The sequence below is a fragment of the Aplosporella prunicola genome (assembly GCF_010093885.1).
Source record: "Aplosporella prunicola CBS 121167 unplaced genomic scaffold K452scaffold_21, whole genome shotgun sequence".
Classification (NCBI taxonomy): Eukaryota; Fungi; Ascomycota; class Dothideomycetes; order Botryosphaeriales; family Aplosporellaceae; genus Aplosporella; species Aplosporella prunicola.
The window spans coordinates 169,503-195,094 of NW_022983549.1; the positions used below are offsets into that span (position 1 = coordinate 169,503).

General features: G+C 59.5%; 10 protein-coding genes across 10 annotated transcripts; 3 read left to right on the plus strand and 7 right to left on the minus strand.

Moving 5' to 3' along the window:
- Nucleotides 1-358: 358 nt before the first annotated feature.
- Nucleotides 359-1,676, plus strand: K452DRAFT_320624 (uncharacterized protein; the record flags this gene model as incomplete). Its single annotated transcript, XM_033544339.1, has 3 exons — nucleotides 359-543; nucleotides 700-921; nucleotides 1,047-1,676. The coding sequence occupies 3 exons, from the start codon at nucleotides 359-361 to the stop codon at nucleotides 1,483-1,485; spliced, it is 846 nt and encodes a 281-aa protein (XP_033394691.1). The 3' UTR covers nucleotides 1,486-1,676.
- Nucleotides 1,677-1,790: 114 nt separating this feature from the next.
- Nucleotides 1,791-2,324, plus strand: K452DRAFT_199599 (uncharacterized protein; the record flags this gene model as incomplete). The annotated part of the gene is made up of 1 exon (XM_033536009.1): nucleotides 1,791-2,324. A coding segment is annotated over one exon (534 nt), but the record flags the coding sequence as incomplete, so codon positions are not given.
- Nucleotides 2,325-5,258: 2,934 nt separating this feature from the next.
- K452DRAFT_233179 (glycoside hydrolase family 16 protein) lies at nucleotides 5,259-6,190 on the minus strand (the record flags this gene model as incomplete). Its single annotated transcript, XM_033537285.1, has 2 exons — nucleotides 5,259-5,753; nucleotides 5,807-6,190. Coding segments are annotated over 2 exons (879 nt in total), but the record flags the coding sequence as incomplete, so codon positions are not given.
- A 737-nt stretch (nucleotides 6,191-6,927) lies between these two features.
- On the minus strand, nucleotides 6,928-8,863 carry K452DRAFT_79064 (uncharacterized protein). The gene is made up of 10 exons (XM_033547150.1): nucleotides 8,579-8,863; nucleotides 8,502-8,519; nucleotides 8,231-8,241; nucleotides 8,109-8,179; nucleotides 8,021-8,055; nucleotides 7,785-7,961; nucleotides 7,601-7,730; nucleotides 7,494-7,550; nucleotides 7,387-7,435; nucleotides 6,928-7,246 (listed from the first exon to the last, which is right to left on the minus strand). Exons 1-10 carry the CDS (start codon nucleotides 8,603-8,605, stop codon nucleotides 6,961-6,963), a joined length of 861 nt encoding a protein of 286 aa, XP_033394694.1. The 5' UTR covers nucleotides 8,606-8,863; the 3' UTR covers nucleotides 6,928-6,960.
- Nucleotides 8,864-11,655: 2,792 nt separating this feature from the next.
- On the minus strand, nucleotides 11,656-12,795 carry K452DRAFT_254991 (uncharacterized protein). The gene has a single exon (XM_033538341.1). The coding sequence runs from the start codon at nucleotides 12,536-12,538 to the stop codon at nucleotides 11,738-11,740; it is 801 nt and encodes a 266-aa protein (XP_033394695.1). The 5' UTR covers nucleotides 12,539-12,795; the 3' UTR covers nucleotides 11,656-11,737.
- An 808-nt stretch (nucleotides 12,796-13,603) lies between these two features.
- On the minus strand, nucleotides 13,604-14,667 carry K452DRAFT_197910 (uncharacterized protein; the record flags this gene model as incomplete). The annotated part of the gene is made up of 3 exons (XM_033535982.1): nucleotides 13,604-13,744; nucleotides 14,037-14,203; nucleotides 14,358-14,667. Coding segments are annotated over 3 exons (618 nt in total), but the record flags the coding sequence as incomplete, so codon positions are not given.
- Nucleotides 14,668-15,088: 421 nt separating this feature from the next.
- On the minus strand, nucleotides 15,089-17,173 carry K452DRAFT_275904 (uncharacterized protein; the record flags this gene model as incomplete). The annotated part of the gene is made up of 2 exons (XM_033539257.1): nucleotides 15,089-16,839; nucleotides 16,893-17,173. The coding sequence occupies 2 exons, from the start codon at nucleotides 17,171-17,173 to the stop codon at nucleotides 15,207-15,209; spliced, it is 1,914 nt and encodes a 637-aa protein (XP_033394697.1). The 3' UTR covers nucleotides 15,089-15,206.
- Nucleotides 17,174-18,430: 1,257 nt separating this feature from the next.
- K452DRAFT_255000 (uncharacterized protein) lies at nucleotides 18,431-19,803 on the minus strand (the record flags this gene model as incomplete). Its single annotated transcript, XM_033538342.1, has 2 exons — nucleotides 19,530-19,803; nucleotides 18,431-19,468 (listed from the first exon to the last, which is right to left on the minus strand). Exons 1-2 carry the CDS (start codon nucleotides 19,773-19,775, stop codon nucleotides 18,431-18,433), a joined length of 1,284 nt encoding a protein of 427 aa, XP_033394698.1. The 5' UTR covers nucleotides 19,776-19,803.
- Nucleotides 19,804-19,972: 169 nt separating this feature from the next.
- Nucleotides 19,973-22,091, plus strand: K452DRAFT_255003 (uncharacterized protein). The gene is made up of 7 exons (XM_033538343.1): nucleotides 19,973-20,139; nucleotides 20,229-20,298; nucleotides 20,362-20,478; nucleotides 20,536-20,623; nucleotides 20,680-20,817; nucleotides 20,878-21,345; nucleotides 21,403-22,091. The coding sequence occupies exons 1-7, from the start codon at nucleotides 20,116-20,118 to the stop codon at nucleotides 21,635-21,637; spliced, it is 1,140 nt and encodes a 379-aa protein (XP_033394699.1). The 5' UTR covers nucleotides 19,973-20,115; the 3' UTR covers nucleotides 21,638-22,091.
- Nucleotides 22,092-22,302: 211 nt separating this feature from the next.
- On the minus strand, nucleotides 22,303-25,097 carry K452DRAFT_360734 (uncharacterized protein). The gene is made up of 4 exons (XM_033546367.1): nucleotides 25,036-25,097; nucleotides 24,496-24,980; nucleotides 24,077-24,457; nucleotides 22,303-24,013 (listed from the first exon to the last, which is right to left on the minus strand). The coding sequence occupies exons 2-4, from the start codon at nucleotides 24,736-24,738 to the stop codon at nucleotides 22,649-22,651; spliced, it is 1,989 nt and encodes a 662-aa protein (XP_033394700.1). The 5' UTR covers nucleotides 24,739-24,980; nucleotides 25,036-25,097; the 3' UTR covers nucleotides 22,303-22,648.
- Nucleotides 25,098-25,592: the final 495 nt, after the last annotated feature.

Here is a 25,592-nt window from a genome sequence, read left to right on the forward strand (position 1 = left end):
GGCATCTACTACTGCGAAGCTCATTATACATCTCACATGCTATTCTCTTTCAGTCTCTTCACGACGTCTAAACACAAGCAAGCATCACGCATCGCGACTTCCCGATTTCACCTCCACTCAACCACCACGAAACCACCATTTCCCTCCCATCCCCACTAAGCATTGAATCACCACCACCCAACTCAATCACCTTTCGCCCATAAGAACAACCCACCTCAACCCATCAACCTAACAATAAGTCATGCCGCCACCATCACCGCCACCATGGACAAAGCGCTCCAGCATCTGGAACCAACCCTCCACGCCTCCACATCCTCACTCAACAACGCCTTTAACGAGCACGACGCAGCGCGACATCATGGCCGAAGACTCCGCCACTACCGCCACCGTCTCAGCTCTCTCTCCCTTGCCTCTACAGCAGGACCAACAGCAAGACCTACCCCACCAGCAGCAGCAAGAGCAGCAACAGTGCATAGCCTGCCACGTCTACTTGTCCTGGCTCCCCTGCGGCATCCCCATGCTCCGCGGCGTCGCCGAAGTGCAGTGAGTAGCGCGAGCCCACCCGAGCTGACTTCACTGACTGCACTGCAACACGCACTCCACACTTACCACTTACCACTTTCCGTCTATTGCATTCCACTTCACTTTGCTTCGCAGGCCCGCTCGCTACCTACACTCCTCTACACTGACATCGCATAGACAACTCACCGACAGAGACGAGGCCGAAGACACTGAAGCACAGCACGAGAACAAGGACAATGACAATGACAAGCCCAACAACAACACCACTCACACCCCAACCCCACCGCACCAAATCGGCCACCTCGTCGCCACACTCATCGACCCAGCTGCGGGGCACCTAAAGCACGAAGAGCAGCTGCCCGCGCAAGTGCGCGAGTTCGCCAGCGCCGTGTTCACCGAGTGCGTCTTCCCCTCCCTTCCCTTCCTTTCCATTCCCTCCCCTCTTCCCCGCCAACACAAGAACCAGCACTAACGCACCACAACCCCAAAAGCGCACAAGCAAGCGCCCTGACACCAGCATTCAGTTCCTACGGCAGCCCACACACAGCGCTGAGCACAGGCACACCGTTCCTGTACCTCGAGACGATTAGCGTAGACACGGCGTACAGGCGCAAAGGCATCGCGCGCGCGCTGCTGGGCGCTGTGGTTAGGGAGGCGGGTGTGTTGTGCATGGAGATGGGGCATGGTGTAGACCCGGTGCTGGGACTAGAGCCTGTGCTGGGAATGGGGCTGGGGGTTGCTGCTTCTGGAGCTGGAACAGAAGAGACACACAGCGAGCACAGGGCCCTCGGCTTCATAGCCTCCTGGCCCTGCATGCACGACGCGGATCTCGGCGACTTGGGCGTGCGGCCTGGGAGTGGGATGAGTGGCGCGGGGCTTGGACAGTGGCGGGCCGAGGCGTGGCATGCGGGGGTGGGGTTCTGGCGCGTGGGGAAGGGGAAGTGGTGGGTTAGGGGGGTGTGAGGGGTGAGGTGTGAGGGCGGGAGAGGAAGAAGAAGAAGGCTTGAACGTGCTGTGGTGTTGTAGTTGGTGGGCTCCGGGTAGCTTGGGCGGGAGGGTTTGCGTGGTTTGGTATTTGATAGCATAGAGCAGTGGGCCGTGCGCGAAACTCCGTCATGCACGGCTCTCGCGCGCGACACCTAACCTTCACGATACCTCACTGTGCGCTTCAATCCATTGCACCTCACCTCACCTCCCGCGCACCGCCCGTCCTCGCGCCACATACCCATACCGGGCCCCGCGCCCACCACACACCACACACAGCGACGATGAACACGATCCGGCAAATCCAAGAGCTCAACAAGCGCGAGCTGGAGCAAGGCATCACACCAGAAGGGTCCTGGCACGCCGACTACCGGGACACAGCCTACATCTACATCGGGGGGCTATCATTCGACCTCTCCGAAGGCGACATCCTGACCATCTTCTCGCAGTACGGGGAGCCGGTATTCGTGAACCTGGTGCGCGACAAGGAGACGGGCAAGAGCAAAGGCTTCGCGTTCCTCAAGTACGAGGACCAGCGCAGCTGCGACTTGGCAGTCGACAACCTGGGGGGCGCGACGGTGCTGGGCCGTGTGCTGAGGGTTGATCATACGCGGTATAAGAAGAAAGAAGGCGAGGAGGAGAAGGGCATTGATGTTGGGGCGCTGGAGGCTGCGGCTGCGGGCAAGGGGGGGAGGGGGCAGAGCCCCGGCGCCAGCGACAGTGAAGGCGATAACGAACCCCCCCGTCCCCTCCTGAAAGAGGAGCGCGACCTCGCGGCCCTGCTCCGCGACCACGACGACGACGACCCCATGAAGGCGTACCTGGTGCAGCAGAAGCGAGACGAGGTCGCCGAGGCCATTGCCGCGTACAAAGCGCAAGCGTCCGCTTCTACGGCTGGAAGCAAGAAGAAATCCCGCAGGCACCACGCCGACGACGACGACGACGACGACGACCGCAAGCGCCGCCACCACCATCGCTCTTCCCGTAGAGACAGAGACAGGGACAGGGACCGCGACGACGAGGACCGCAGCCGCCGGCACCGCGACCGCTCGCGCGAACGCCACAGCCACAGCCGCCGGCACCGCACGCGCTCGCCGGACGAGAAGCGCGAGCGTGAGCGTGAGCGGGATCGGGAAGGCTCGCGCTCGCGCAAAGACCGCGACCGCGACCGCGCGCGCCAAAGAAGCAGTTCGCGGCAACGGCAGCATCGGCAGGCGCGGTCGCGGTCGCCTTCGTGAGGCGCGTCCTACCTAGTACCTAGTAGGTAGACGGGGGCAGCGCAGACACATCTAGCGCACGCACGCGCGAGGAGAGCGAGAGAGCGAGGGTGCGCGCGCGTGCGCGCCACTACTTACGGACGTACGGCACCGAGGCACGGAATGAGGCGCAGCGCGGCGCAGCGCGGAGATGGCCGGGCACCTGCCATCATGACCAAGCAAGCCGCGCACGGACGGACGGACAGTGACAATGACGGTGGCACAGCCACTGCCACAAGCACAGGCATAAGATACGGGCACGGGCTTGGGACGGAGGCGAAATGAAGTTGGACTGGGATGGGATGGATAGGGTGTGGATAGAGGGCAGGAAGAAGACAGAATAGACGGAGAATACGTTAGTTAGTTAGGACTTGGGATTAAGAGACGAGGCAGTGCTCTACTTAGCTACCTATAAGCACTAAGCAGTACACACGTCTTCCCCCAATCCGCTACTGTATAGTCGCACTCAAATGTTTAAACACACAAACAAGCCCACCCATTCAATCAATCACCCATTCAATTCCAGTAACCAGTAACTAACCAAGTAACCAACCAATATATATTTAATACACACCACGAATCGAATCGAATCGAACAAGCAAGTAAGGTAGGTAGAAACTCTCTCTCTCTCTCTCTCATACACATACACACATCTTCTCTCTCTCTCTCTCTCTCAGAAGAAATTCAAAGGAAGGTTGGATGGAACCAACTCAATCCAACTCAATCCAACCACCACCACCAAAAGCTCATTACCACCTCAAACCTCAAATCATCCTAAACCACAGCCATCAATCCCATCAAACCGACCACAACCCCCAAAACCCCAGTATCGACGCTCTTCCCACCAGCGGCAGCGCCAGCAAAAGCGCTGGGCGCCGCGCCCGTCGCGCGCGTCGACGTCGGCTCATTAGGCAGCGGCGTGAACGTCGACGAGCCATGGTGCGACGTCGTCGAAGTCTCGCTCTCGGTGCTCGACGTCTCGCTCGAGGTAGTAGCAGCAGACGAGGTCAGCGACGGCGACGCCGACAGCGTCATCGTGCCGTCGACCTCCGTGGCTGGGACCGCCGTCGTAACGTCCGTGGATGCTGCGTCAGTGGGTGCGGGCGCAGAAGTCTCGGGCGCCTGGGTTGTGGGCGCGGGTGCAGACGTCTCAGCGGGAGCAGAAGTCTCAGCGGGCGCAGAAGTCTCCGCCGGAGCAGAGGTTTCGGGCACGGGCGCCGCGGCCGTCGTCTCGCCCAGGATAGAGAAGGACGAGGCAGGGATTTCAGCCGGGGCGGACGTCTCAGCTGGAGGAGCCGACGTCTCGGCCGGGGCGGTGGTGGCCGCGGGAGCGGGCTCCGAGGGAGCGGGAGCAGAAGTCAGAGCCGCGGCGGAAGACTCGGGCGCGGGCGCAGGAGCAGAAGGCTGCGCTGCCGGGGCAGAGGTCTCAGGGACGGGAGCGGGCGTCTCGGCGGGCGCGGAAGGAGCAGGCGCAGACGCTGCGGGAGCAGACGGGGCCGGTGCAGAGGCTGCGGGAGCCGAGGGAGCGGGAGCAGAAGCCGCAGGAGCCGAAGGAGCCGGCGCAGAAGCCGCAGGAGCCGAGGGAGCGGGAGCGGAAGCCGCAGGAGCCGAAGGAGCGGGAGCGGGCGCAGACGGCGCAGGCGCCGAAGTCAGAGCAGCAGCCGAGCTCTCAGGAGCCGCGGTCGTAGGAACGACAGCAACGGGCGTAGTCGAATCAGGCAGGGTCACGGCCTCGGTCTCAGTGCTGACGTACACCGAGCAAGGAGTGCTGGTGCTGGGGGTGGTGGCAGCCTCGGGAGTCGCGGTCGTAGGAGCGACAGGAACGGGTGTAGTCGTAGGAGCGACAGGAACAGGCGTGGTCGTAGGAGCGACAACAACCGGCGTAGTCGAGTCTGGCAGAGTCACGGCCTCGGTCTCAGTGCTGACGTACACCGAGCAAGGAGTGCTGGTGCTGGCGGTGGTGGCAGCCTGGGGATTCGCGGTAGTCGAGGCAGCAACCGCGGTCGTGTGCACGGTGTTCGGGACCTGCTGGCCCGCGGACAGGGTCAGAACTTCGGTGCTGTAGTACACCGAGCACGAGGCGCTGCTGGTGGCGAGCTGGGGAGTCGTAGCGGGAGAAGTCGCGGGCGTGGAAACCGCGGGCGTGGAGGCGGCCTGCGAGGTCTGGCTCGCGGCACCGGAGCCAACGGGGACGGATGCGCCCTCGCTGCCGAAGATGAGAGGCGCCGTGGCCGTCGAGGCGAAGGGCGCAGGAGTCTCGCCGGAGCCGGTGCCAGCGGAGTGGGCGGGAATAGGGGTGGTGGCGAGAGGGGGAAGGTTGGCGCCAGAGTCCTGAGTGTTGGCCGCGTTGCCAGAGCCCTCGGGGACAGCTACATTGCCAACCGCGTTGACAGGCGAAGAACCAGAGGAACCAGAGGAACCAGCCGCGGCAGTAGTCGTGGCTTCGGTCACAGCGCCAGTCGGGGAGCCAGCGTCGGCGCCGATGCCCGCGCCAGCAGAGGTCGTGGGAATGAGAGCTTCGGTCGTGGAGCTAGCGGGCGGGGCAGTGTCGATGATCTTGATGCTGTCGCTCGAGCCCGACGTGTCGGTGTAGTTGTAGGAACCGCCAGGGTTGTAGTTGGTGATCTTGACCTTCTGCACGTACATGGTCCAGGGCATGCCGGCCTCGGCGCTGTAGGTGGTGTCGCCGCCGGCCCACTGGCGGGTCCAGTAGCCGTTGTCCTTGTCACCACCGGCCCAGATGCCGAGGCGAATGTTCATGGGAGCCTGGGGGAAGCGCGAGCCGCCCTGCGCGTCGGCGTAGTTAAGCGTGCGCACGACATTGCTGTCAATCGACCACGTGATCTTTTCCTTGGTCCAGTCGACCGTGTACGTGTGAACCGTGTCTTGCGGCGTAGCGATGTTGTGCTCAATCATGCGGTCGTACGTCGTCGTGTCACCCTTGCCAAAGTAGTTGCTCTGGACAATGGCGTTGTTGCCGCCGAGGAATTCCTGTAACCGGTTAGCGCCGTCTGCACGCGACCGTCTGCTTTGGGCCAACGCACCCAGTCGACCTCGTCGAGGTCCTCGGACTGCATGACGATACTGCTGATGATGCCCTGGCCGGGCGCGGCCTTCATCGTCACTTCGACCTTGCCATAGAAGATGTAAAAGTCCGTCTTGATGGTCGGGGCCTCGCCGCGCTTGGAGACGGTGAACTCGGCGCCGTTGGGGCCATAGTTAACCGAGGGGGCAATGTAGCTCCAGGTCTTGTTGGCCGAGGCACCCTGGGTGAAGTCGACTTCGTAGGTGGCCGAGTTCAAGCCGGCATTGGCGGGACACGGGAACTGAGAGGCGTTGGTAGGATTACAGTCGGAGTAGGTCTGAGCGTAGGAAAGAGGCAGGCCAAGGGCAGCCAGGCCCGCGGCGGCGGTTAGAGTGAGACGCATGCTTGGTTAGGGGAATCAGGGAGAAGAACGAAGGAATCGATTCGAACGAGGGACCGAGGGAGCAGGTTGAATAAGAAGCGCTGGCGTCGACAAAGAAAACGAAGGTTATATGCACAGCACAAGGAAAAAGAGTCAAAGAAGGTGGGAGGCGCGATAAGCCAGCCGACGAGCGTCGTCAGGGCACAGGGACGGGCGGGCGCCCCCAAGCATTTTGTAGCATCTTGACCGGGTGGCCCGCGCCGCAATGAAGGCCGTTTCAGAGCAAAGCTGTTTCGGATCACGGCCGCTGCAAGGCCACCGTGCGTCACAAGCGTCGGCCCAGTCGCCGCACCATGTCCGGCCTGGGCAACCCGAGGCCAATCGTGTGGCTCGTGTCCTTGTAGCCGCTCCTCTTGGCACGGCCTGGCCGCCGTGCCCGTTAGTGTGTTGGCGTTCGAATCCTCATCTCGTAGTTACTACTCTAGAGTATACACCTGTCAGCCCTTCCTCCACGAGCCGCAAAAGCGCTGCAGGGCCGCCCACGTGACATGCGCGCTGATGTCACTCGGCTGCGATCGTCAGGCTTTTCATTTTGCTGCTCGCATGCGGCCATCAGCCAAGCAACGGCCAAGCCCAAGCCTCAGGAGAACGCCAACCTCAATAATAAAACCCGCGGGGAAAACACAAAGCACAATAAAATAACTACAATCCACGCAACCAGTCAAGAAATCCATTGCTTTTTGCTATTAATACCCGGGCAAGCTTCAAGCCCACCACCAACCGCGCGCCCTCTACGCCCGGGCCCCCGCCCCCTCTTTCACCACAGACTCCTTGCTCGAAAACGCGCTGTGCTTGCGCTTGTTGCGACCTTCGCCCTCGTCGCACTCGGCAAGCGTTGACGCCGTGCCCGGCGGCCGCGTCGCATCCTCCTCCTCTTCCGCATTGTCATTGTTGTCTGTCCGCCCGCGCATGTATTCGTCGTATGATAGGCCAACGCGCTTGGCCGCGGCGCGGACGTGGCGCTTGCGGTACATCCAGATGAGATGCGAGCTGAAAATGCCGATTTCGAGAAACATGCTGTGCGTGCGTGGGGCGTTAGCGTGTGGCGTCGGGAAGGATTGCGCAATCATGAAGCGTCGTGTTGGGGATTGGGGGCGGAGATTGGGGGCGGGGGTGGGCAAGGGGAAATCAAAAAGTGGGTGTGTGGCGCAACATACCAGACAATGTATAGCGTGCCGCCGAGGACGTCAAACGTCTGCTGGACAACTGTGGGCGACGTGTTAGTGCCGAAGAAACTTCACGCTCCGGCGGGGACGACGCTTACCCAGAGCCATCAGGGACAGCAACGCGCCCATGAAGTCTGTCGAGAGGAAGAGAAAGTCTGGAATTGCGTCAGCGTCCGACAGTGTTGGTGGAAGCAAGACCACATACTGAGACCAACCACTCTTCCGCCGCGCTTCCACATCTCGCCATACGGCGGGAGCAGCCCGACAGCGAGAAGGACGTCAGCGAAGATTCCAATCACGAGGATCGGCCAGCCGCGCTCAATTTCGTGTTCATCCTGCGCATTGGTCAGTCAGGTTCATCGACGGCTATAAGGTAGAGTGTCGCCTACCCGCAAGAGGAAGATGAAGAAAGCTTCGATGCCACCAAAGGCAATTCCCGTACTGACAGCCGCGAGCGTGGCCTTCCATATCGGCCAGCGGTCTTGGTATATTAATGTTTGCGCCCAGCATACTAACGCCAGGGCGCAGAATATTTGCGGTTGTACTTGTAAAGGTATGTTGAAGTTCTGCAGGCTGGTGTTAGATGACGAGAGCAGAAAAGCTGGAAAGTTGCGTGGAGACGGACCTGGACGATGTCGTACACGCCAAATGGTACAGCGGCTGTTCAAATTAGCTCCAGAGCTGCTATAAGCTTCGACCTGTGATAGGCTTACCTGCTGCCCAAAGGAAGAGCATCAGTCCCGGCACGCCATCTGTTTGCTTGCGTCGCCAATTGGACCAGATTCTGTGCACTGTTAGGTCGATCTCCATTTCAGGAAAGCGAGGATGTGCATACTGTGGTATGATCTAGCATGGGTTGTCAGTCCCGGGGACATCCGAGCTCTTAATATCAACAGTGACTTACCTGAACGCACCAACAACTGTCAAGGAAGTGAACGTCAGTCTTATTTCATTGACTCTTTCTCTAAAATGCTTACACTGCAGATCGTTAGCCGACTGTGGACACTGGACGCCCTGCGCACGGTACTCACCTGTGCCCAAAGTCTGTGGGCAGAAGGCTAAAGTTAGAATAACGATCGAACCACTGATGCCATCAGAGCACGTACCCCTAGTATGCTCGCCGCCTGTCATGTCGACATCAGTATCAGGAATAAGCCGACTCCCGCCTGCAGACTGGACTCACCTTGGGGATATGCTCTTGGGGAGCCATGACTCGTTGGTCTACTATATGGATGTCTCAAAGGAGGAAAATATACACGAGTGTCAAGCGAATGGAGAGAAAGAGAAGAGCTTATTGCAGCCAAAGAGCTTGGTATTCAGAAGTAAGTCGAACTAGAGAGATGGAGGCGGACGCCAGGCATTCTTTAAAAGTTGGCTATGACCCACCGGTGATAGTACATCAGCCATAGTCAACCGCCCTCAGCAGAGCATCTGGACGCCACCGATCCATAATTCTGAGCAGCGATTGACCGGCGTGCTTCTTGGTGGCAGGCGGACCTAGAGGCGACAGAGCCGATCGCGACATGGCTACACGTAAGCAGGGGGCCCCGGACGCCGGACGGGCTTGAGTGCATTTGTCGCCGGGGCGGAAGGTTGCCGAAGAGGGTTTTTTGGCAAGAAGCGCAGTTGACGCAGGAAACCATTAGGGTTCGCAACTAGACGCGGCGGATACGATAGTGCTCGGACTGCCATGAGGCAGCTTTTAGACCCCGGTCCCCTGCGCCCTGGTGGCCGGAGCGCGCGATTGGCGAGGCCGCGCAACGCCACAGCCTCATCTTCGACCAGTGACCTTCAGGCCTTCTCATGGACGTCTTTCGAGGGCGTGCGACGTCTTGCTTCCTACTCGTAACCCGCCCATCAGCTGATCGAGCGCCATGGCCGAGGCAGGGCAGACGAGCGAGATTGCGACGATGATGGTGGCCTGCTTTCCCCAGGCGCCTCCGTTTCGATAGTTAGTGGGGAATGAGCGGAAGCAGCGCCCGCTTTGGCGGCGATGCGGCTGTTGCGCCGCAGACCGGGGTGATGGCGGGAGGGAGAGGGCTTACCCAGCTGCACGTCATGCAGCCCATCAAGCGCCAAGGAGCGGTGGATGTACGGGGAAGCACATGGCGTGGTGGATGGCGTAGGTTGTGGATGCGACGAGAGAGAGCGTGGGACGGTCTGGATCCTGACACGCGCCTTCCGCTACGCAAGTACCCGTCACCCTTAGCAGATCTACGAACGCCTGTTCGCCAGCAGCCAGTCACTCGCCCCGGTACCTACATAACCGACGATGCTTTGGGATAGCTTCATCGCAGCGGAGACGGGGAACTACTTCCGCGACGACATGGTCCCGTCTCCATCTCACCTTTCTTCTTCCAACAATAGCCCACCGGGCCCACGTCCGCCTTGCTCATTGCTGCCTCGAGACGCGCGCTGATGTCGACTCCCAGGGATCAATCCGCATTGCACATTTCGATCGAGCACGCAGATCAACGGCCTTGCTTCCGCTCCTGGCTCATGTACCCAAGGAAAAGGATGACGGCGCCCTCTTTGTACGACTTCAGTCGCAGACGCCACCACCTCTGTTCTTCTTCTCATCCACACGGTAGCTCGTGCTGTCTTCCCGATTCCGCGCGCGGGGCGCCCTCGCCAAGGATCGTCTGCTTTGCATCTCCTGAGTTTACCACGCCACGATCGTCTTCGCCAGGACCTCTGCCCCCCCGATTATTTTTCCACCTTCGCTTACCCGTCTGGTCAACCCTTTTGCGCCCAGCGGAAGCGAGCCCGTTCCTTAATGAATTCTGGCCCCCCGAAATCACCGTTGGCGGATCCCAAGGACCAGCACTTGTGGCCGTCTGGACGATCTGAGCCTTGTTCGTGAGCTTAACGCAAGGTTAATCGTGGCAAAGGCAGGGGGTTTCTCTAAAAGGCACCACTTTACACCCACAAAGGCATCTATTGCGTACGTACGTACCGCGACGGGAAGCAAAAGCCGTGTTCACAGAACGACTCACGTACCCGCGCATCGAGTACCACGTTGCAGCTTTGGTCGGCCCCGCAATCGTGGGTACGGTCTGGACCTCCCAACCCCATAGGGTGAATCTGCGCTCAACGGGTCCTGCTGCGCACCCTTGACACCCATCAATCACCAACGAGAGGTTTCGATGGCTAAGCACCATGCACTCCACACTGGCACACCAGGCTGCGGTCCGCCCGGAAGTGGACCATGTCCCATGGCCCCGCATGGCGCACTATTAACTTGCCTGGGTCCTACAGCATTTGCCCAAAAAGAACACGTCAATGGCTACTAGCAGCTCTCGACATGCAGTGACGCTGCTGGGGGTGGCATTGTGACATGACGCATTCATGTCCTCGAGCTGTATCACACAACCGTTGCCCTCCCGTGCTACCGCTACCGCAAACTTCAGGTAGCTATGCAGTAGGACGATGTCAGGGCTTGGTGGATGCGGTTTGAGTGGACGGCGCCAGCAACCATGCGCGGATTATCGGGATCTACAACGGTTGTCGCAACCGCACTCGTCCGCAAAGTTTGTCTGCCCCCACTCACTTCATTTGCTTTGGATACCCGTTGGACCTTCCGGCGGACCTGTAAAGTTGTCAGAACGATATGCAGCACGGGAAACTCTAACCCGACTCGGACGGCATTCTAGGATGCTGAAGTCTACCGTTGTCTAGACTCGCAGACCGGTTCCACTCATCCAGGAACCTCCCAGGGCGCTCTCGGATTTTACGTTTGCCGCAGCTGCCGACATCCCCAGGCAGCACACTCTCCAAACGGGCGCTTCCAAGCCCATCGGGTCACTTCATCTCCGTCGCTGGTCTACTATTGCCAAGACAATAATGCAGCGGCATTTTCCACGTTCCCCTCACACGCTTTTGCTCGCTGATTTTCCTCAACATCGAGAATAGTATGCCAAGTCCTGTTCCACTTAAGTATTACCATGTACGTCAGCCAGTCAGGGACGTTTACTGCATTACTTTACAGCCTCACCGCCAATCTCGTTCGTTGCGTGCTCACATCCTGGGCGTAGAAGCCTGTACATAGCTACAAGTCACTAACACGCTATACGGCTTACACGGATACGAATCCTTGGGGTCTAGCGACTTTGGGACCATTGTACGCGCAATCACACAATGATCCCTCTGGAACCTGTTCCTACTGGCGAGTTCAATCGATCAAGGATCTCAAAGGGAAACGGCACGATCACTCCAGCACTATCACGGCCTCGTGTGCTCTAGACACGCTCAACACCTGACGTTTCTCGACTTATTGATTCCACAACCTCGCATATTGGCTGGCTAGCTCAACGCACAATTCAAAGACCTCCAATACATATTATTATTCAGTCAAAGCCGGCTGCTCGACATAGTTCAAATACTCAGCATCCGCCAACTCATCCACCCCCTCAATGCCCAACGCATCAGCGAGCTTCCTCACAAAAACGCCCGCCACCTCCCTCACACTCACGCCCTTGACCCCCACATCCTCAAAGCTCGTCGCCCTTTTCCCCTCCAGCCCACACGCAACAATGCGATCAAACCACCACAAATCCGTGCCCACATTCAGCCCAACGCCATGACTCGTAACATTGCGGCGCATATGCAGCCCCAGCGCCGCAATCTTGGTGTCCGGCCCCGTCCAGACGCCCGTATGCTCGGTCGTCATGGCCTTGATCCCGTACGCCGCACACGTCGCGATGACGGTCTTCTCGAGCAAGCACACGTACTCGCGCGCCGTCAGCCCGTGCCGCTTCAAGTCCAGCACCGGGTACGCGACCAGCTGCCCCGGCCCGTGGAACGTCGTCTGCCCGCCGCGCAGCGCTTCGACGAACTCGGCCCGTCCGTTGCAGCGTAGGTGCGCTTGTTGCGCGGCGCTGACGGTGCCGACTTCGCGGCGGCCGCACGTGTAGACGGGCGTGAATTCGGCGGTTATGACTGTGGGGTTGGGGGTTTTGATGGGAGCGTTGATGGGGGGGTTGGGGAGTGTTTGTGGTGAGCTTGTTGTTGGTGTGGATTTGGTGGGTGTTGCTTGCGCTTTTGCGGCCAGGTACCGCGATACGGCGCGGTCTTGGATGAGGGAGACGGCGCTGTAGGAGCATAGCTTGTGCGCGCTGCTGAGGTGCACGTGACCTAGGCGCATGGTGGTGGTGGGTTGGGCGCTGTGGCGGCGCGGCGCGGGTTGTCCTGTTTGCGTGCTGTTTGTGCTGCTGGTGGTTGGTTGGTTGGTTGGTTGAGTGGGTGAGCACGTGCGTGCTTTGCCTGCCAGGCCGCCGACTTTTGTGTGTTTTTGTGTTTGCTTTTGCTCGTTCTGGGGTGAGGGCGTCCGGTAAGTAAGTCGGTTAGGTGTTATAGGTAGAGTATGTAAGTAGACCAGGGACGAACGGAGTGGACGGGAATTGATAGGAGTAGCGCGGTCATTATTCAGCCCACGCTGCCGCCGCGCCTCCGAGTCGTCTAGAGTACGCTACCTAGGTAAGCTTAGCTTCACACCGAGCTGCCCGAGCACCCCCGCGGGCGTTCGGGCCCGAAGTTTGTGTGTGTAGGTAGGTAGGTACGCGCGAGGACCACGCTGAGTGTCGTTGCTTCCCGCCGTGCATATATGTTTGTATCTCACAATGGCGTATGAGTGGTTATGAGCAGAGCGAGCTCTCCCGACCGCAGGCAGGTATACAAATACCTAGGCACACGAGTACTCGTTTTCTACAAAGTTCCATATTTGCCAACACCACCACCAACAACGGGAGCAGAGCAAACGCGTCTACAGCAGCGAGACCTAGGTAGCGTTTTTATTTTCGTGGTGCTGTACCGAATCTACGTCGCCTTCCCCCCTCCATTTTCCTATTCCTACAACAACAAAGAAGAAGGCCACATGGCCTACGCGGCCTGCCTCGGCGGCTCCGACCGCTGCTCCTTCTCCTTCTCCTTCTCGGCCTCGGCCTCGGCAATCTGCTCACCACCCGTGACCTTGACGCCCTCCTCGCCCGCCACCATCTCCGCCGTCTTCGCCGCCGTCGCGGCCTCTATCGCTTCGGTCTCGGGTTCGTCTTCCTGTGGCACGGAAAAAGAAGTCAGCATCAACAGCGCGGCGTGATAGTTATATTTTCTTTTTCTTTTTCTCTTTCCAGGTTTTCTCGGGGCCTCGTTTCTCTCGGGGGCACGTTTCTCTTGGGGGCACGTTTCTCTCGGGGGCACGCACCTCGAAAGTCGGGTTGTAGCTAGGCTTGTACGCCTGCCCGGAGCCGGAGAGGTCGACCTCGGCGTCCGAGAGCGCGTCTTGCCGCGCGTTCTCCCATGCGTACCACCGCTCTGTTAGCGTGTGCTTGATGTTTTTCATCGTTTTCCAGATCTAGAGGCGGGGGTGGGCGTTAGCTGTGTTCTGGTGGGTTGTGCGTGGGGGTAGTGCGTAGGCAGGTGGGTAGGTGGGTGGGTATAGGCTCAGGCGAGAACTGGCGCGACGCTCCGTCTGAGAGGAAACGGAAACGCCCCCAGGCAGGTCCCACACGCCGCCGCCGTTGCTCAAGCCCTCCTCATGCAGCAAAGCCCAATGCCAATGCCAATGCCAATGTATGCGTCGCCGCCGCCGCCGCCGTCGTCGTTGTAGTCTCCCACGCGCAGCGCGCAGCCGCAGCCCCACGTACCGTCTCGTCGCGGCCCTGGGCCTCGTAGTCGCCGTAGCCGGCATCGATGCGCTTGCGCTCATACGCCTCGGTCGCGAGCCTATTGCGCTCTTTGACGCACACCCACCACAGGCCGTGCAGGTCCTCCCAGGATTTGGAGCGCAGCTCCTGCACTGTCCACGAGCGGCCTACAACGAGGGACAGAAACACGAGTCAGCAAAACCGGTCTTTCCTTCTTCTCTTTCCACAAACCACAAACAAACAACAGCAGTCTCGCAAACGCAAACGTGCGGGCTTGAATGTCGTGCTTTGTGTACTGCTGCTGCGGACGCAACTACGCACCGTGCGCCGAGTCCTCCTCAGGCGTATGCAGCAGCTTCTTCTCCGGGTGGAAGAACTGCCACAGGCCATGGTCGTCGTCGACCTTGACCTTTGGTCTGCGAGCCGGGTCCAGAACCGGGCGGGGCAGTTCATCAACGGAGACGGCGAAAGTCTGGCGGGGGCGGAAGCCCGTCCGGCGGATGACGGAGACGCCGCGGTTGCGGGAGCGGTCGTGCTTGCTGCGGCGCTGTTGGTGGTGCGAACCGGTCGAGGTGGTTGCGGCGATGAAGCTCGGCGTAGTCGATGCGATTGGAGTGCTGCTGCCGCGCGCGTGCAGCGCCAGCCGTGTCAGTGGGCGGAGGGCCATGCCGGGCTTGTGATCTTGGGTGCGGAGGTCCCAATTGCTGGCGTGGGTGCGCTGAGGTCCTGGGAGCCGCCGTCGCGTTGCCCGTAGGTTAGGTTGTTCGGCGTGCCGCTGCCGCGGTAAAAGATCGGCGCGGTGAACTTTTTTGTCGCTCCGGGTCTGTCGTCTGCACTGTGAGGTGCAACCCACTGCCCCAGACACCGACAGCGAACCCGCGTCCACCACGACAGACACCAGCACCACCCGCCACCTGCCTTCATGCCTGCATGTTCGTACATACATACACATGCACATGCGCGCCCACCCGTTTGCCTACTTACTGAGATGGCATGACGCGATGCAGCTCGACTGTACTGTAGGTAGCCTGGTAGGTACTGTACTCCGTACTCGCCATGGGTAGGTACATCGTTCTTCCAGAGCAACCTGGTCATTGTTATTGGATCTATGTGTTCGATGTGATATACACCCACCCACCCAACCAAGCCAAACCAAACCAAACCAGCCAATCAATCATCAAACCCATTAAACTCCTCCTCGGCCTCCCTCTCCTCCTTCTCCCTCGCCTTCGTCTCGGCCCTCACCTTCTCAATCATGCCCAGCAACTGCTCTTCCTTTTCCCTCTCCTCACCCGTAAGTTTCTTCTTGCGCTCGCCCTCCTTCTTGCGATGTCTCTTCTCGCGCCTGACCTCCCTCTCAGCCTTCGCCTCGCGCTGCCCGCTCCACGCCGCCGTCTTCTCATTCTTCCTCCGCTTCGCCGCGCGCTCCTCCTCGATCTCGCTCGCCGGCTTCGCCAACCACGCCGCCGTCTCCTCCCGCCGCCGCTTCTCCCTGACCGCGTCCGCGTAGCCGTACGCATTCCAGTCGATCGCGTCCGAGAGGCCCAGCCGCTTGTCCCCGTCCCACGCCTTCAGCTCCGGCATCTTGGGCAGCCGCAGCAGGCCCCATGACTCGGCTTGCGCTTGCCAGTCGATCTCCTTGACCCGGAAGATGCTGCTCGCCGCGTGCTTGCTGTACGACTGCACCCAGCTGACAAAGGCGCGCTGCGCCTTGTCGTGCACGGCGCGGTCTTTCAGCACGAGGTCGCGGATCGTCTGCGTCGCGGCTGAGGCTTCCTCGTCCGTCGTCTCTATGCGTGGTGTCGTGAGCGGCGCGACCGGGGTTTGCCGCACCGAGAGGAACGGGATGTAGTCCTCCTCGTGCGTGCCTTGCGTGAGGAAGGTCACGGCAAGGCCGCGGCGTCCGGCACGGCCGGCTCGACCGCAGCGGTGGATGAACGTCTTGGGGTCGCTGGGAGGGTCCAATTGGATGACGAGGTCCACCGAAGGGATATCGAGGCCGCGAGCAGCCACGTCCGTCGTCAGGAGAAGAGTGGGCGTGACACTCTCAGAAAAGCGCTTGAAGTTCTTCTCGCGAACATTAGGGGGATGCTTGCCGTGAAGCGGTACGACAGTGCAGGAGGATAGAAGAGTAGGCAGAATGTGCTGGAAATAGTCCACGCTAGCGCAGGTAGAAAGAAAAATGATAGACTTTTGTGGGACAGGTGAGAGAGTTTCGAGGAGTTTAGCAACGGCGGGAATCTTGTGCGTAGGTGGCGTGAGGACATAGGTCATTTGTAACGACGCAGGGGTTCTCTTATCCAGAGCGCCCGAGGCCGATTTGACCTTTACGGCAATACGGACAGGGTTGCGCAAGCCGACGCGGACGAGCTGCGAGACGGCCTCGCTGACACTGGCACTAAACAAGCCGGTGCGCCGCTGCTTGGGCAGGCGCTGCAGGATCTTCTGCAGGTCGTCCTTGAAACCGAGATCTAACAGTCTGTCCGCCTCGTCCATGACCAACACTTCGAACGACGTCTGCGGACAATGTACATGCGGGGACGAGAGGAGCTCGAGCAGGCGGCCGGGCGTCGCGATGAGGAGGTTCGGCGATGTTTTAAGGAACGTGCTGAGGTCTTGGGCGGGGGTGGTGTTGCCTCCGAGCAGCAACTGGGGTATAACTTTAAGGGTTGAAGAAGGGAACGTGGGCTGCGGCTCCGCGTCGCCCGCGTCGGAGCCATCGTGTTTCCTGATAGCTGCAGCCGAGGGCGCATGGAACTGGAGGAGAGAGAGCAGCACGGTGTGGATTTGCGACGCAAGTTCTCTAGACAGTAGTGTTAGCCATGTTTCAAAGCGCGCGCGCGGACTAAGGCATACCTCGTAGGAGAAATAATGATCGCGCCGACATGGTGCCTCCGAATGGGCTCTTCAAGTCGTAGTAGGCGCTCGACGACCGGGATCAAGAACGACAGCGTCTTGCCGCTACCAGTGACAGCCTCAACGACGACATCCTTGTAGCCGATGAAGAGCGGGATAGTGCTAGCCTGGACGGGGGTCATGCGGGCAAAGCCCATGGAGGACACGGCGTCGAGGACCCATGGCGAGAGCGCGGGGGTCAGGTTCTCCCACGCACGGGGATTCGAGGGAGTGGGAGCCATGGGGAAGAGGAAGCGGAGGCGCGAGAGCAAAGTCCGATGTTGCGATCGCGCGCAAAAATCCCAGCCCTATCGGTATCGATAAGCCGCCCGTGGGTGGCCCTAGCGCATCGGCCGGGTATGCACGCGCGCCGCTCCGCGTCCTGCCGCGTTCTGAATCACTGGTTGCCGGTTGCTGGCATGCTGGCTGCATGCATGCGTGTCGTGGCGCGCTGAGAGGGGCCGGAGGGTGTGGCCATCGTGCCGCGTGCATGGTTGGCGGTTCTGTAGTTACCGCTTGGCGGCCGGACGGCATGGCTAGAGTAGGTGGGAAGCCGTCAGGCTGCGCTGCCGGCTGCGTGCTGCTGCGTACCTAGGCGGAGAGGTCTCCGCGGGTAGCGGCCTGGCGGGTGGGTAGGTGGTTGGGGCTGCTATGGCGGTAAGTAAAAATGGAGGACCGGGGATGGGGCACGGATGAGATTTCGGGATTGAGGACGGGAGGGTGGTGGTGAGGTCGAGAGGACAAAAGAGGCTGGATGGTTGGACAGGTTGGTTGGTTGTCTGTCTGATTATAGACGTACTATTTGATATACCCGTATTATTCTACTACCATTCAGTAACTCCACATACCTATACCTTCACGCTTGACGCAGTGAGCAAGAGCAAATCGAGTAAGAGATTCGGACCAGGTTAAGACGTATGCATAAGTCAGTAGGCGAGTAATCTATGTAGTCCGTGTATAAACATATGCAAAGTCCAACTTGCGGAGAAGACAAGAGAGAAAAGGGGAGAAAGCTTCAGTAAGAAACAGCTAACGGGCTGGATGGGTGATATTCCAGCTTTAGTCAAACAACCAAGTACCAAATCCAACACTGGATCCCCTCACCAAACACACGAACACACACACTTCGATCACAAAATCCCATTCATCTGCCGCAGCTGTACAAGTACCTAAGGTAAATAAATGCCTAATCCAGCGCGCGAGCGCCCGTATATACGTCGAGCCGAGCATGTACAAGTGCTTGCCTGCTAGCCAGCCTGTACGCCAATACCCCCATCGCCCATCCATGAAGAAAGAAGAAGTAAAAACCCACCCAGTAGGCTCATCTCCCGAACCCAAACGCCGGTCATAAACGATGCCGTTGGACCAACTCCAAAAGAAAGCCGCTTGTGTAATCAAAAAGACAAAAAGAAAAAGAAGAAGAAGAGAAACCACTCACTATGCCTCGTCCGCTTTGGGGCTCATTGAACAAGATGCAGCAGCAGCAGCAGCACCGCCTTCTACTCCAAAATAGGCTTCCACCCCTCCCGCCTCACGCATCTCCTCCCATCTTCCGCCACCCCAACCGTGAATTTCTCCCAACGCGAGTCGCGCCCGGCACCAATAACCAACAACTCGACATCGTTAAGCCAGCCAATCACGCCCTTCGGCGGCCTGCCCCCCGCCACGCCCTGGATCGGCGTGTTCCAGTTAAGGCAGCTGCCCGAGCCCGGCGCGACGCTGTTGCCGATGCCGATGCCGCTGCCGCTCGTCTTGTCGCGCCGCGCGTTCGCCGCCCACAGCTCCGGCTCCTCGCCCATTTCGAAGCGCGCCGTCGCTGTTGAGTATGTGTCTGAGAAGACGCGCGGCATCAGGGGGAGCTTGGCCAGAATACCCCATTTGGAGACGGGCTCGGGCGAGGCGGGCGTCATGGCCGCGCCGTTGGGGACTTCGAGCGCGCCGGCCCACTCGTTGTAGCCTCGTGAACTATGCGACTGGGGAGCGCTGCGCTCGGGCGGCGGCTCGTGGGTCGCGGCGTTGGGCAGGTCGAAGATGTGGAGGGTGCCTTTGTCGCTCGTCGCGGCGAGGAAGGTGTTGGATGGGGACAGCGCCAGCGAGAAGATGGTCGCGGCATCTACGCCGCGACGGAACTCTGCGATCTTGGCGCCGCTGCCCACAGACCACAGGCGGATGAGGGTGCCCTGCTCGCTAGCGGTGGCGATGACGGTGCCGTCGGAACTGAGCGAGAGGGCACGCAGGGCGCTCGTGTGCGCGGGTATGATGCTGACGTTGTGGGTGGCGAGCTCGAGCACCTGGACCTGGCCCGGGGTGCGGCCGGGAAAGATGACTATGTCATTACCCAGACAGCACAGGCCGAAAGGGTTGTTGGTCGTCTCAAACTCCTTGACCTTCTCGGGCGGGGCTGAGAACTTGTACAGGTGTATGCTGTTGAGGAGGGCGGCGACGATGTGCGACTTGGTCAGGCGGATGCGCTGGACGGGCGTGCGAAGCTCGAGCGTGATGATGGCCCGCTGCTTGGACTCATCCCATATGATGATCTGAGAGGCGCTGGATTTAGTCAATATAGACAGACGGCGGAACTCAGGCGCGGGGCGATACCTTGTTCTGGGCGAACTTGGGGTTGCTGCCGCCGCCGACGAGGGCGAGGTAGCTGGTGCGGCCCAGCATCTCGGCGCAACCCAGGCCGCCGCCGAGCTCTCGCGACTTTTCGCGGTGACAGTCAGGCGAGGTGTAGACGCGGAAGCCGGTCAGGAGGGCGGCAGAGAAGCAGGAAAAGTCCTGGTTGTAGGCGACGGAGAGGACGGGCGGAGGGGGCTCCGTGTCGATGGCGGGACGGGTATTCATGGTGGTGGTGGTGGTGGTGGTGGTGGTGGGTTGTGGTTGTGCAGCAGTGGGCGGGTGGATGCTGATGAGGGAGCTTGCGCACGGCCCGGTTGAGCCCTCCGCGCCGCGGCCCGGAGCATCGTTGACCCGGCGCCATGGCGGACCCTTGGTCTGGAAATTAGGGGGAAGGGGCCGCCGACTACTGCGTCGCTGGCCTTCCTCCATCACGCCCAAGCACCTCCACCTCCTCCCGCTAGCTACTACCACCCACCAATACCTGCCGACAGTCACTCGCTCTCCCAGGCAGTCCTCGGCTCAATCTTCCCCTACACTCCCTTGCCAATTCCCCAGGGCCACGATTATGTCTTCGCCCAGCATGAACGCCGTACGTCCGCCCTGGCTCATGATCCTGCCGCGCCCGCCGACCGCGCCGCTCCGCAATCCTAGGTCCACCTTAGGCTAACCTCTGTGCAGATTCGCAGAAAGAAGAATGTCAAGAAGGGAATCCAGTTTTGCCTCATGGTCTGCGGTGCATCGGGCACTGGTACGTTGGCGCCGCCCGCCTGCCCTCTCACGAGCCCTTCCTGACAAGACGCGCACCTCCCAGGCCGTACCACCTTCGTCAACACCCTCTGCGGCAAGAAGGTTCTCGAGCACAAGGACTCCGACGACCCGACCAATGCACACATCGAAGAGGGCGTCCGGATAAAGCCCGTCACCGTCGGTACAGTGTCCCCTGCTGCCGCTATGCCCCATCGAACCGGCTAACTCAGATTGGTAGAATTAGAACTCGACGAGGAGGGCACCCGCATTTCTCTCACCATTGTCGACACGCCCGGCTTCGGTGACCAGATCGACAACGAGGCCAGGTAAGCCACGATGCCACGATGGAGCTCTATGCCGCCTGCTAACATCGTCGACCCAGCTTTGGAGAGATTGTCGGCTACCTCGAGCGCCAGTATGACGACATCCTGGCTGAGGAGTCCCGTATCAAGCGTAACCCTCGTTTCCGCGACAACCGTGTCCACGTCCTTCTTTACTTCATCACTCCCACCGGTCACGGGTAATGCTCGCCGACCCCACTTGCTCGCTGGATCCCGCAGTCTTGCTAACGGCTTCGCAGTCTCCGTGAGCTCGATATCGAGCTGATGAAGCGCCTTTCCCCTCGTGTCAACGTCATCCCCGTCATCGGCAAGGCCGATTCGCTCACCCCTGTCGAACTTGCCGAATCCAAGAAGCTCGTCATGGAGGACATTGAGCACTACCGCATCCCCGTCTACAACTTCCCCTACGACATCGAGGAGGACGACGAGGACACCGTGGAGGAGAACGCCGAGCTGAGGAGCCTCATGCCTTTTGCCATCGTCGGCTCGGAGGACGTCGTCGAGGAGAACGGTCGCACGATCCGCGCGCGGCAATACCCCTGGGGTCTGGTGGAGGTTGACAACCCAAGGCACTCCGATTTCCTGGCCGTGAGGAGTGCGCTGCTCCACAGCCACTTGGCGGATCTCAAGGAAATCACGCACGACTTCCTCTACGAAAACTACCGTACCGAGAAGCTGTCCAAGAGCGTGGAGGGTGGTGCTGCTGCGTAAGTTTCCCGTTTTATCCGTCATACTGTGTTTAAAGATGCTAACTGAGCTTCCAGCGATTCGTCGATGAACCCCGAAGACCTGGCCTCGCAATCCGTGCGCCTGAAGGAGGAGCAGCTGCGCCGCGAAGAAGAGAAGCTTCGTGAGATCGAGCTCAAGGTGCAGCGCGAGATCCAAGAGAAGCGCCAGGAGCTGCTGGCGCGCGAAAGCCAGCTCAAGGAGATCGAGGCGCGGATGCACCGGGAGCAGAGCCAGCCGCTCGGCGCGGACGGCGAGAGCGAGGAGGTTTGAGCAGCGGCAGCAAACGACGAACAGTCGGCAAGATGACACGCGATGGGTGTACCAGTACGGCCTTTTTTCTCTTTTTCTCTATTCGGTTGCAGCATGTCTTTCGAAGCCTTGGTATCCTGGTCCACGCGCGAGAAGGTGGGGTGGGGACAGACAGGACAGGACCAAAAAACGTTACGCAGCAGGTGCTGGGGAGTGCAGAGCTTTTTGCAGGATTGTCTCTTGTTTTGTCGTTTTTTGGGGCTGAAAAGTAATTCCGCCAAGGGCAAACCCTAAGCCGTCGTCGTCATCATTCACGCGTTCTTGCGACTTTAGTAGTTTTTCACTGCCCCTCCCTCTCACCCCGATTACCCTCCTCGTCGTCTTTTTCCTTCTCTTTTTTCTGTTTCATAAGTCACTAAGCCGAACAACAACAACCCCCAGCTTTATATTTCCTGCTTTTTGGCTTCTCGAGTATTCCCCGACTTTTTTTCGTTGTTTTTTACAAGTTCAAGCTATTGTAGTAGTTTAGTAATCAATCGATGGATGTTACTGAGCGAGCGGGATGTGTGAGGCGTGTGTGTGTTTGTGTGGGGTGATTGGGAGTGAGTTGAGCGGGTTGGGAAGATGGTGGTAGCAGGCTATGATGGCGATGGTGATAGTGCTGGAAACAGGTAGGAAGAGCGGAGTCCGTTGTGATATCATTCATTTTACCATTTATCCACCCATCTATCCATCCACCCATCCAGCCATTATTACTCCCGCTATCATCACCTTCGTCCCTCTGCGTGCTGCATAACATATAACATAACATCTTGCACCTGCACCTGCACTTCAGAGCCCTAGTCCAACAATCAACCAACAACTAAAATCCACTAAAGACGACCAACGACGGACGTATAAAAACCAAAACCAAATAGCAAGAAACACAAACGCCGCGGATGCCCTCATCGTCCTTCCATCCATCCCCCCTCCCTTCTTACAACCACCCCCCAACCCCCCACCACGCCTCCCACACAACCAACCCCATGCACCCTACTGCTGCAGCACAATCCCGCGATCCACAAGATAGACGCACTGCTCCCACTGCGTGGCATCGAGCATCTCCATGCGCGTGGCCGCGGCTCCTTCTTCCTCGGCATGGTCCGTGAAGAGCATGCGCTGGGGGAGCCACGTCGTCGCTGCTGTCGAGGAGCCGGCTGCTGGGGCTGGTCCTGTGCCGATGGGCGGTAGGGAGGGGGTGTCGTCGTCGTTGTTGTTGTTGTCGTTGTTGTCTTCCGGAACCTCTGCCTCGCCCGCTTCTTGCACCACGGCTGCTGCTTCGACTTCTTCGCTCCCGGCTACTACTGTCGTGTCTTCTGGTGCTGGTGCTGCGGCTTCTGCTGCGCCTGCTTCGCCTGTTGCTTCTGTACCGCCAACTGCCCCCGTCCCCACCCCCGCCTCCACCTCCTCAACCACGACCTCCAAAACCAGCGCGCGCTTCTGCGCCCCATCCTCCCCCCTGCCCACCTCATCCCCTCCCGTAGCGCCCCACAGCGGGGCCCCAGCCGCCCTTCCCGGATTCGGATCCAAGAAGCGCACAAAACTAACGAAATACGCCTGGATATTAGCGGCGGCCTCGATGGCAGCAACGTCGCCCCCCGCCGCCCCCGCCCCGCGGAACACTGCGCCCTGCTCGGCGACGTGCCCCGCGGCGCCGACGTCCCAGCGGTACAGCCAGACGGCGGGACTGTGCGCGCGCGAGGGCACCGCCCACGCGACGAAGAGCGCGGGGCAGGCGTAGCGGAGGGAGCCGAAGGCGCGGGCCGCAAAGGCGCGGAAATTGCTGCTTTGGATCAGCGGCGCGTAGTAGGGGTGTGCGTGCAGCCAGGCGAGGTCGGTGGCGCTCAGCCGTGGGAACTGCGACGTTATGAATGCGTCGGCCGCGTAGAGCGCCGTGCCTGCGGATGCCGGCGCGAAGGTCGCCCCGTCGTGGCTTGTCGCGCCGAGGAGGAGGGGCGGCAGCGTGTGCCCTCGTGAGCGGTGCGCTTGCCATAGTGCTTCGTACGTGTATTCTCGCACCAGGTCGCCGTCGAGCGTGGGCGCGTACGCGAAGAGCGGCGTCTCTGGCGCGCCGGGCAAGCGGAATCGCTGGCCGCGGATGAGTTGCTGGAGGGCTGAGGCGGGGAGGGCGCGCAGGCAGGCGAGCGCGTTGACGGACGCCGAGCACGAGGTTAGCGCGCTGATGTTGCTGAAAATGTAGTCACCTTCTTCCGGGGTGAGGAGGGGCGGCCACGAGGCTGACTCGGCCGTTGCGCCTGCGAGAAGCGCGCTCGTTTCTGGGTTCGAGACGTGCAGGACGACGGAGCCTGCGCCTGCGCTGGCGCCACCGATGACGAGATGAGAGGGATTGCCGCCGAACTGAGGGGCGTTAGAGAGCGATTGCGGTGACGGGACGTGTGTTTATGGGTGGAGAATGCTCACTGATTGAATGTTCTCCTTGACCCAGTGCAGCGCTTTCAGTTGGTCCTTGAGCCCGTTGTTGTAACTGAACTGTGGGGTCCCCGCCTCCGCGACGAGGTCGCTGCTGTCACCAGTCAGGAAACCGTATGGGCCGACGCGGTACGTCAGCGAGACGTAGATGATCTCGTGTCCACTGTTGTGCACGAGCGTCGAGCCGTTGGGCGGCAGGCCCGACACGCTGAAGCCGCCGCCAGGAATGTACAAGTACACAGGCAGCTGTGACTCGGCCGTCGCCGACGCCGGCGCGTAAATGTCGAGCGTCAGGCAGTCTTCCGAGACCTGGCTGCTGCTGTCGCCGAGACTGTTCGAGCTGGAGTCGACGCCAATGCAGGCCGGACCGTGCTGCTGGGATGTTAACGCTGGATCGTCTTGCTTCTGACGTGATTCTTGCTGCTACTTGCCGTGTATGCCTGGTACTCTCTATTTTCAATAGTGATGTCTGCTGGGGCAGCAAATCTCAGCGGGCCTAGCGGCGGCGCTGCATACGGCAATCCGAGCCATTGGGTGACGCCGTTGCCCAACTCAACTCCATTGTATCTGGCATAGCCCAATTCCACGAGCGGGCCGACAGCAACTGCATACTCGGCAAAGATGCTGAGCAAGCAGGCAACTAGGAGTATCATAATTAAAAAGTGCGTCGCAGTCGTTTTCTTCTCAGTGAATCTGTCAAAAAAAACCTTTAAAGGAAAGCAAAAAGGGTTGACGTGACGTTGAAGCAAGGAGTTTTCGATCACGGGCAAGACATTACGCCAAACCCAGGCTAAGTTTCTGCAGCGGGGGAACGATTGTGAGCTGTGGGTCTCGGCAGTGGCTTGAAATGATGAAAGAAGTATAGAGTGCCTAGACAGGATAAGACAACGGTAGACTATCAGAGCAAAGAGGTTAGCGGAGAAGAGCCAATGGACCATAACTTGGCGCACCTAGGCCCGAATAAGAACGGGAATAATTTATATCGCGTATATAAAAGAGGGTGGCGAGGGATAAAAGAGATGGATATGAAGGATGAGATTTGGCCCTTGTATTGTATATAAGTCCCCTCTCTACGTTGACAGAAGTCAGTCTCCGCACACAACATGAACTTTGTGCAGACAATGACTGAAGTATCTAAATACTCACATGGCTTTTGGTGATTCAGATACGAAACCCCAGACGAGAATGGGCACTAACGAATATGAATAAGAATCGAGAGCTCTACTGCCAAACGGATTGAAATCGCACAGGGCGACGCGATAAAACCGTAGGTGAAAGGGTGGAGCAAGGGCACAGGGGGTTGAAGAACAAGAAAGCTTGACTTAAAAGTAACGACGGAAAAAGTGAGAGCGGTTCTAACAATGCAAGGGACGATTCGGCTGTTTATATCGAAAGTTGCGCCTCACTTTTCGGGAAGGCAGGAGCAGATTCGCGGCCTTGGGGCCTCCGACTCCGACGGATAAGACGGTAAGAACAAAGATGAAATATGAACTAAACCAACCTAAAT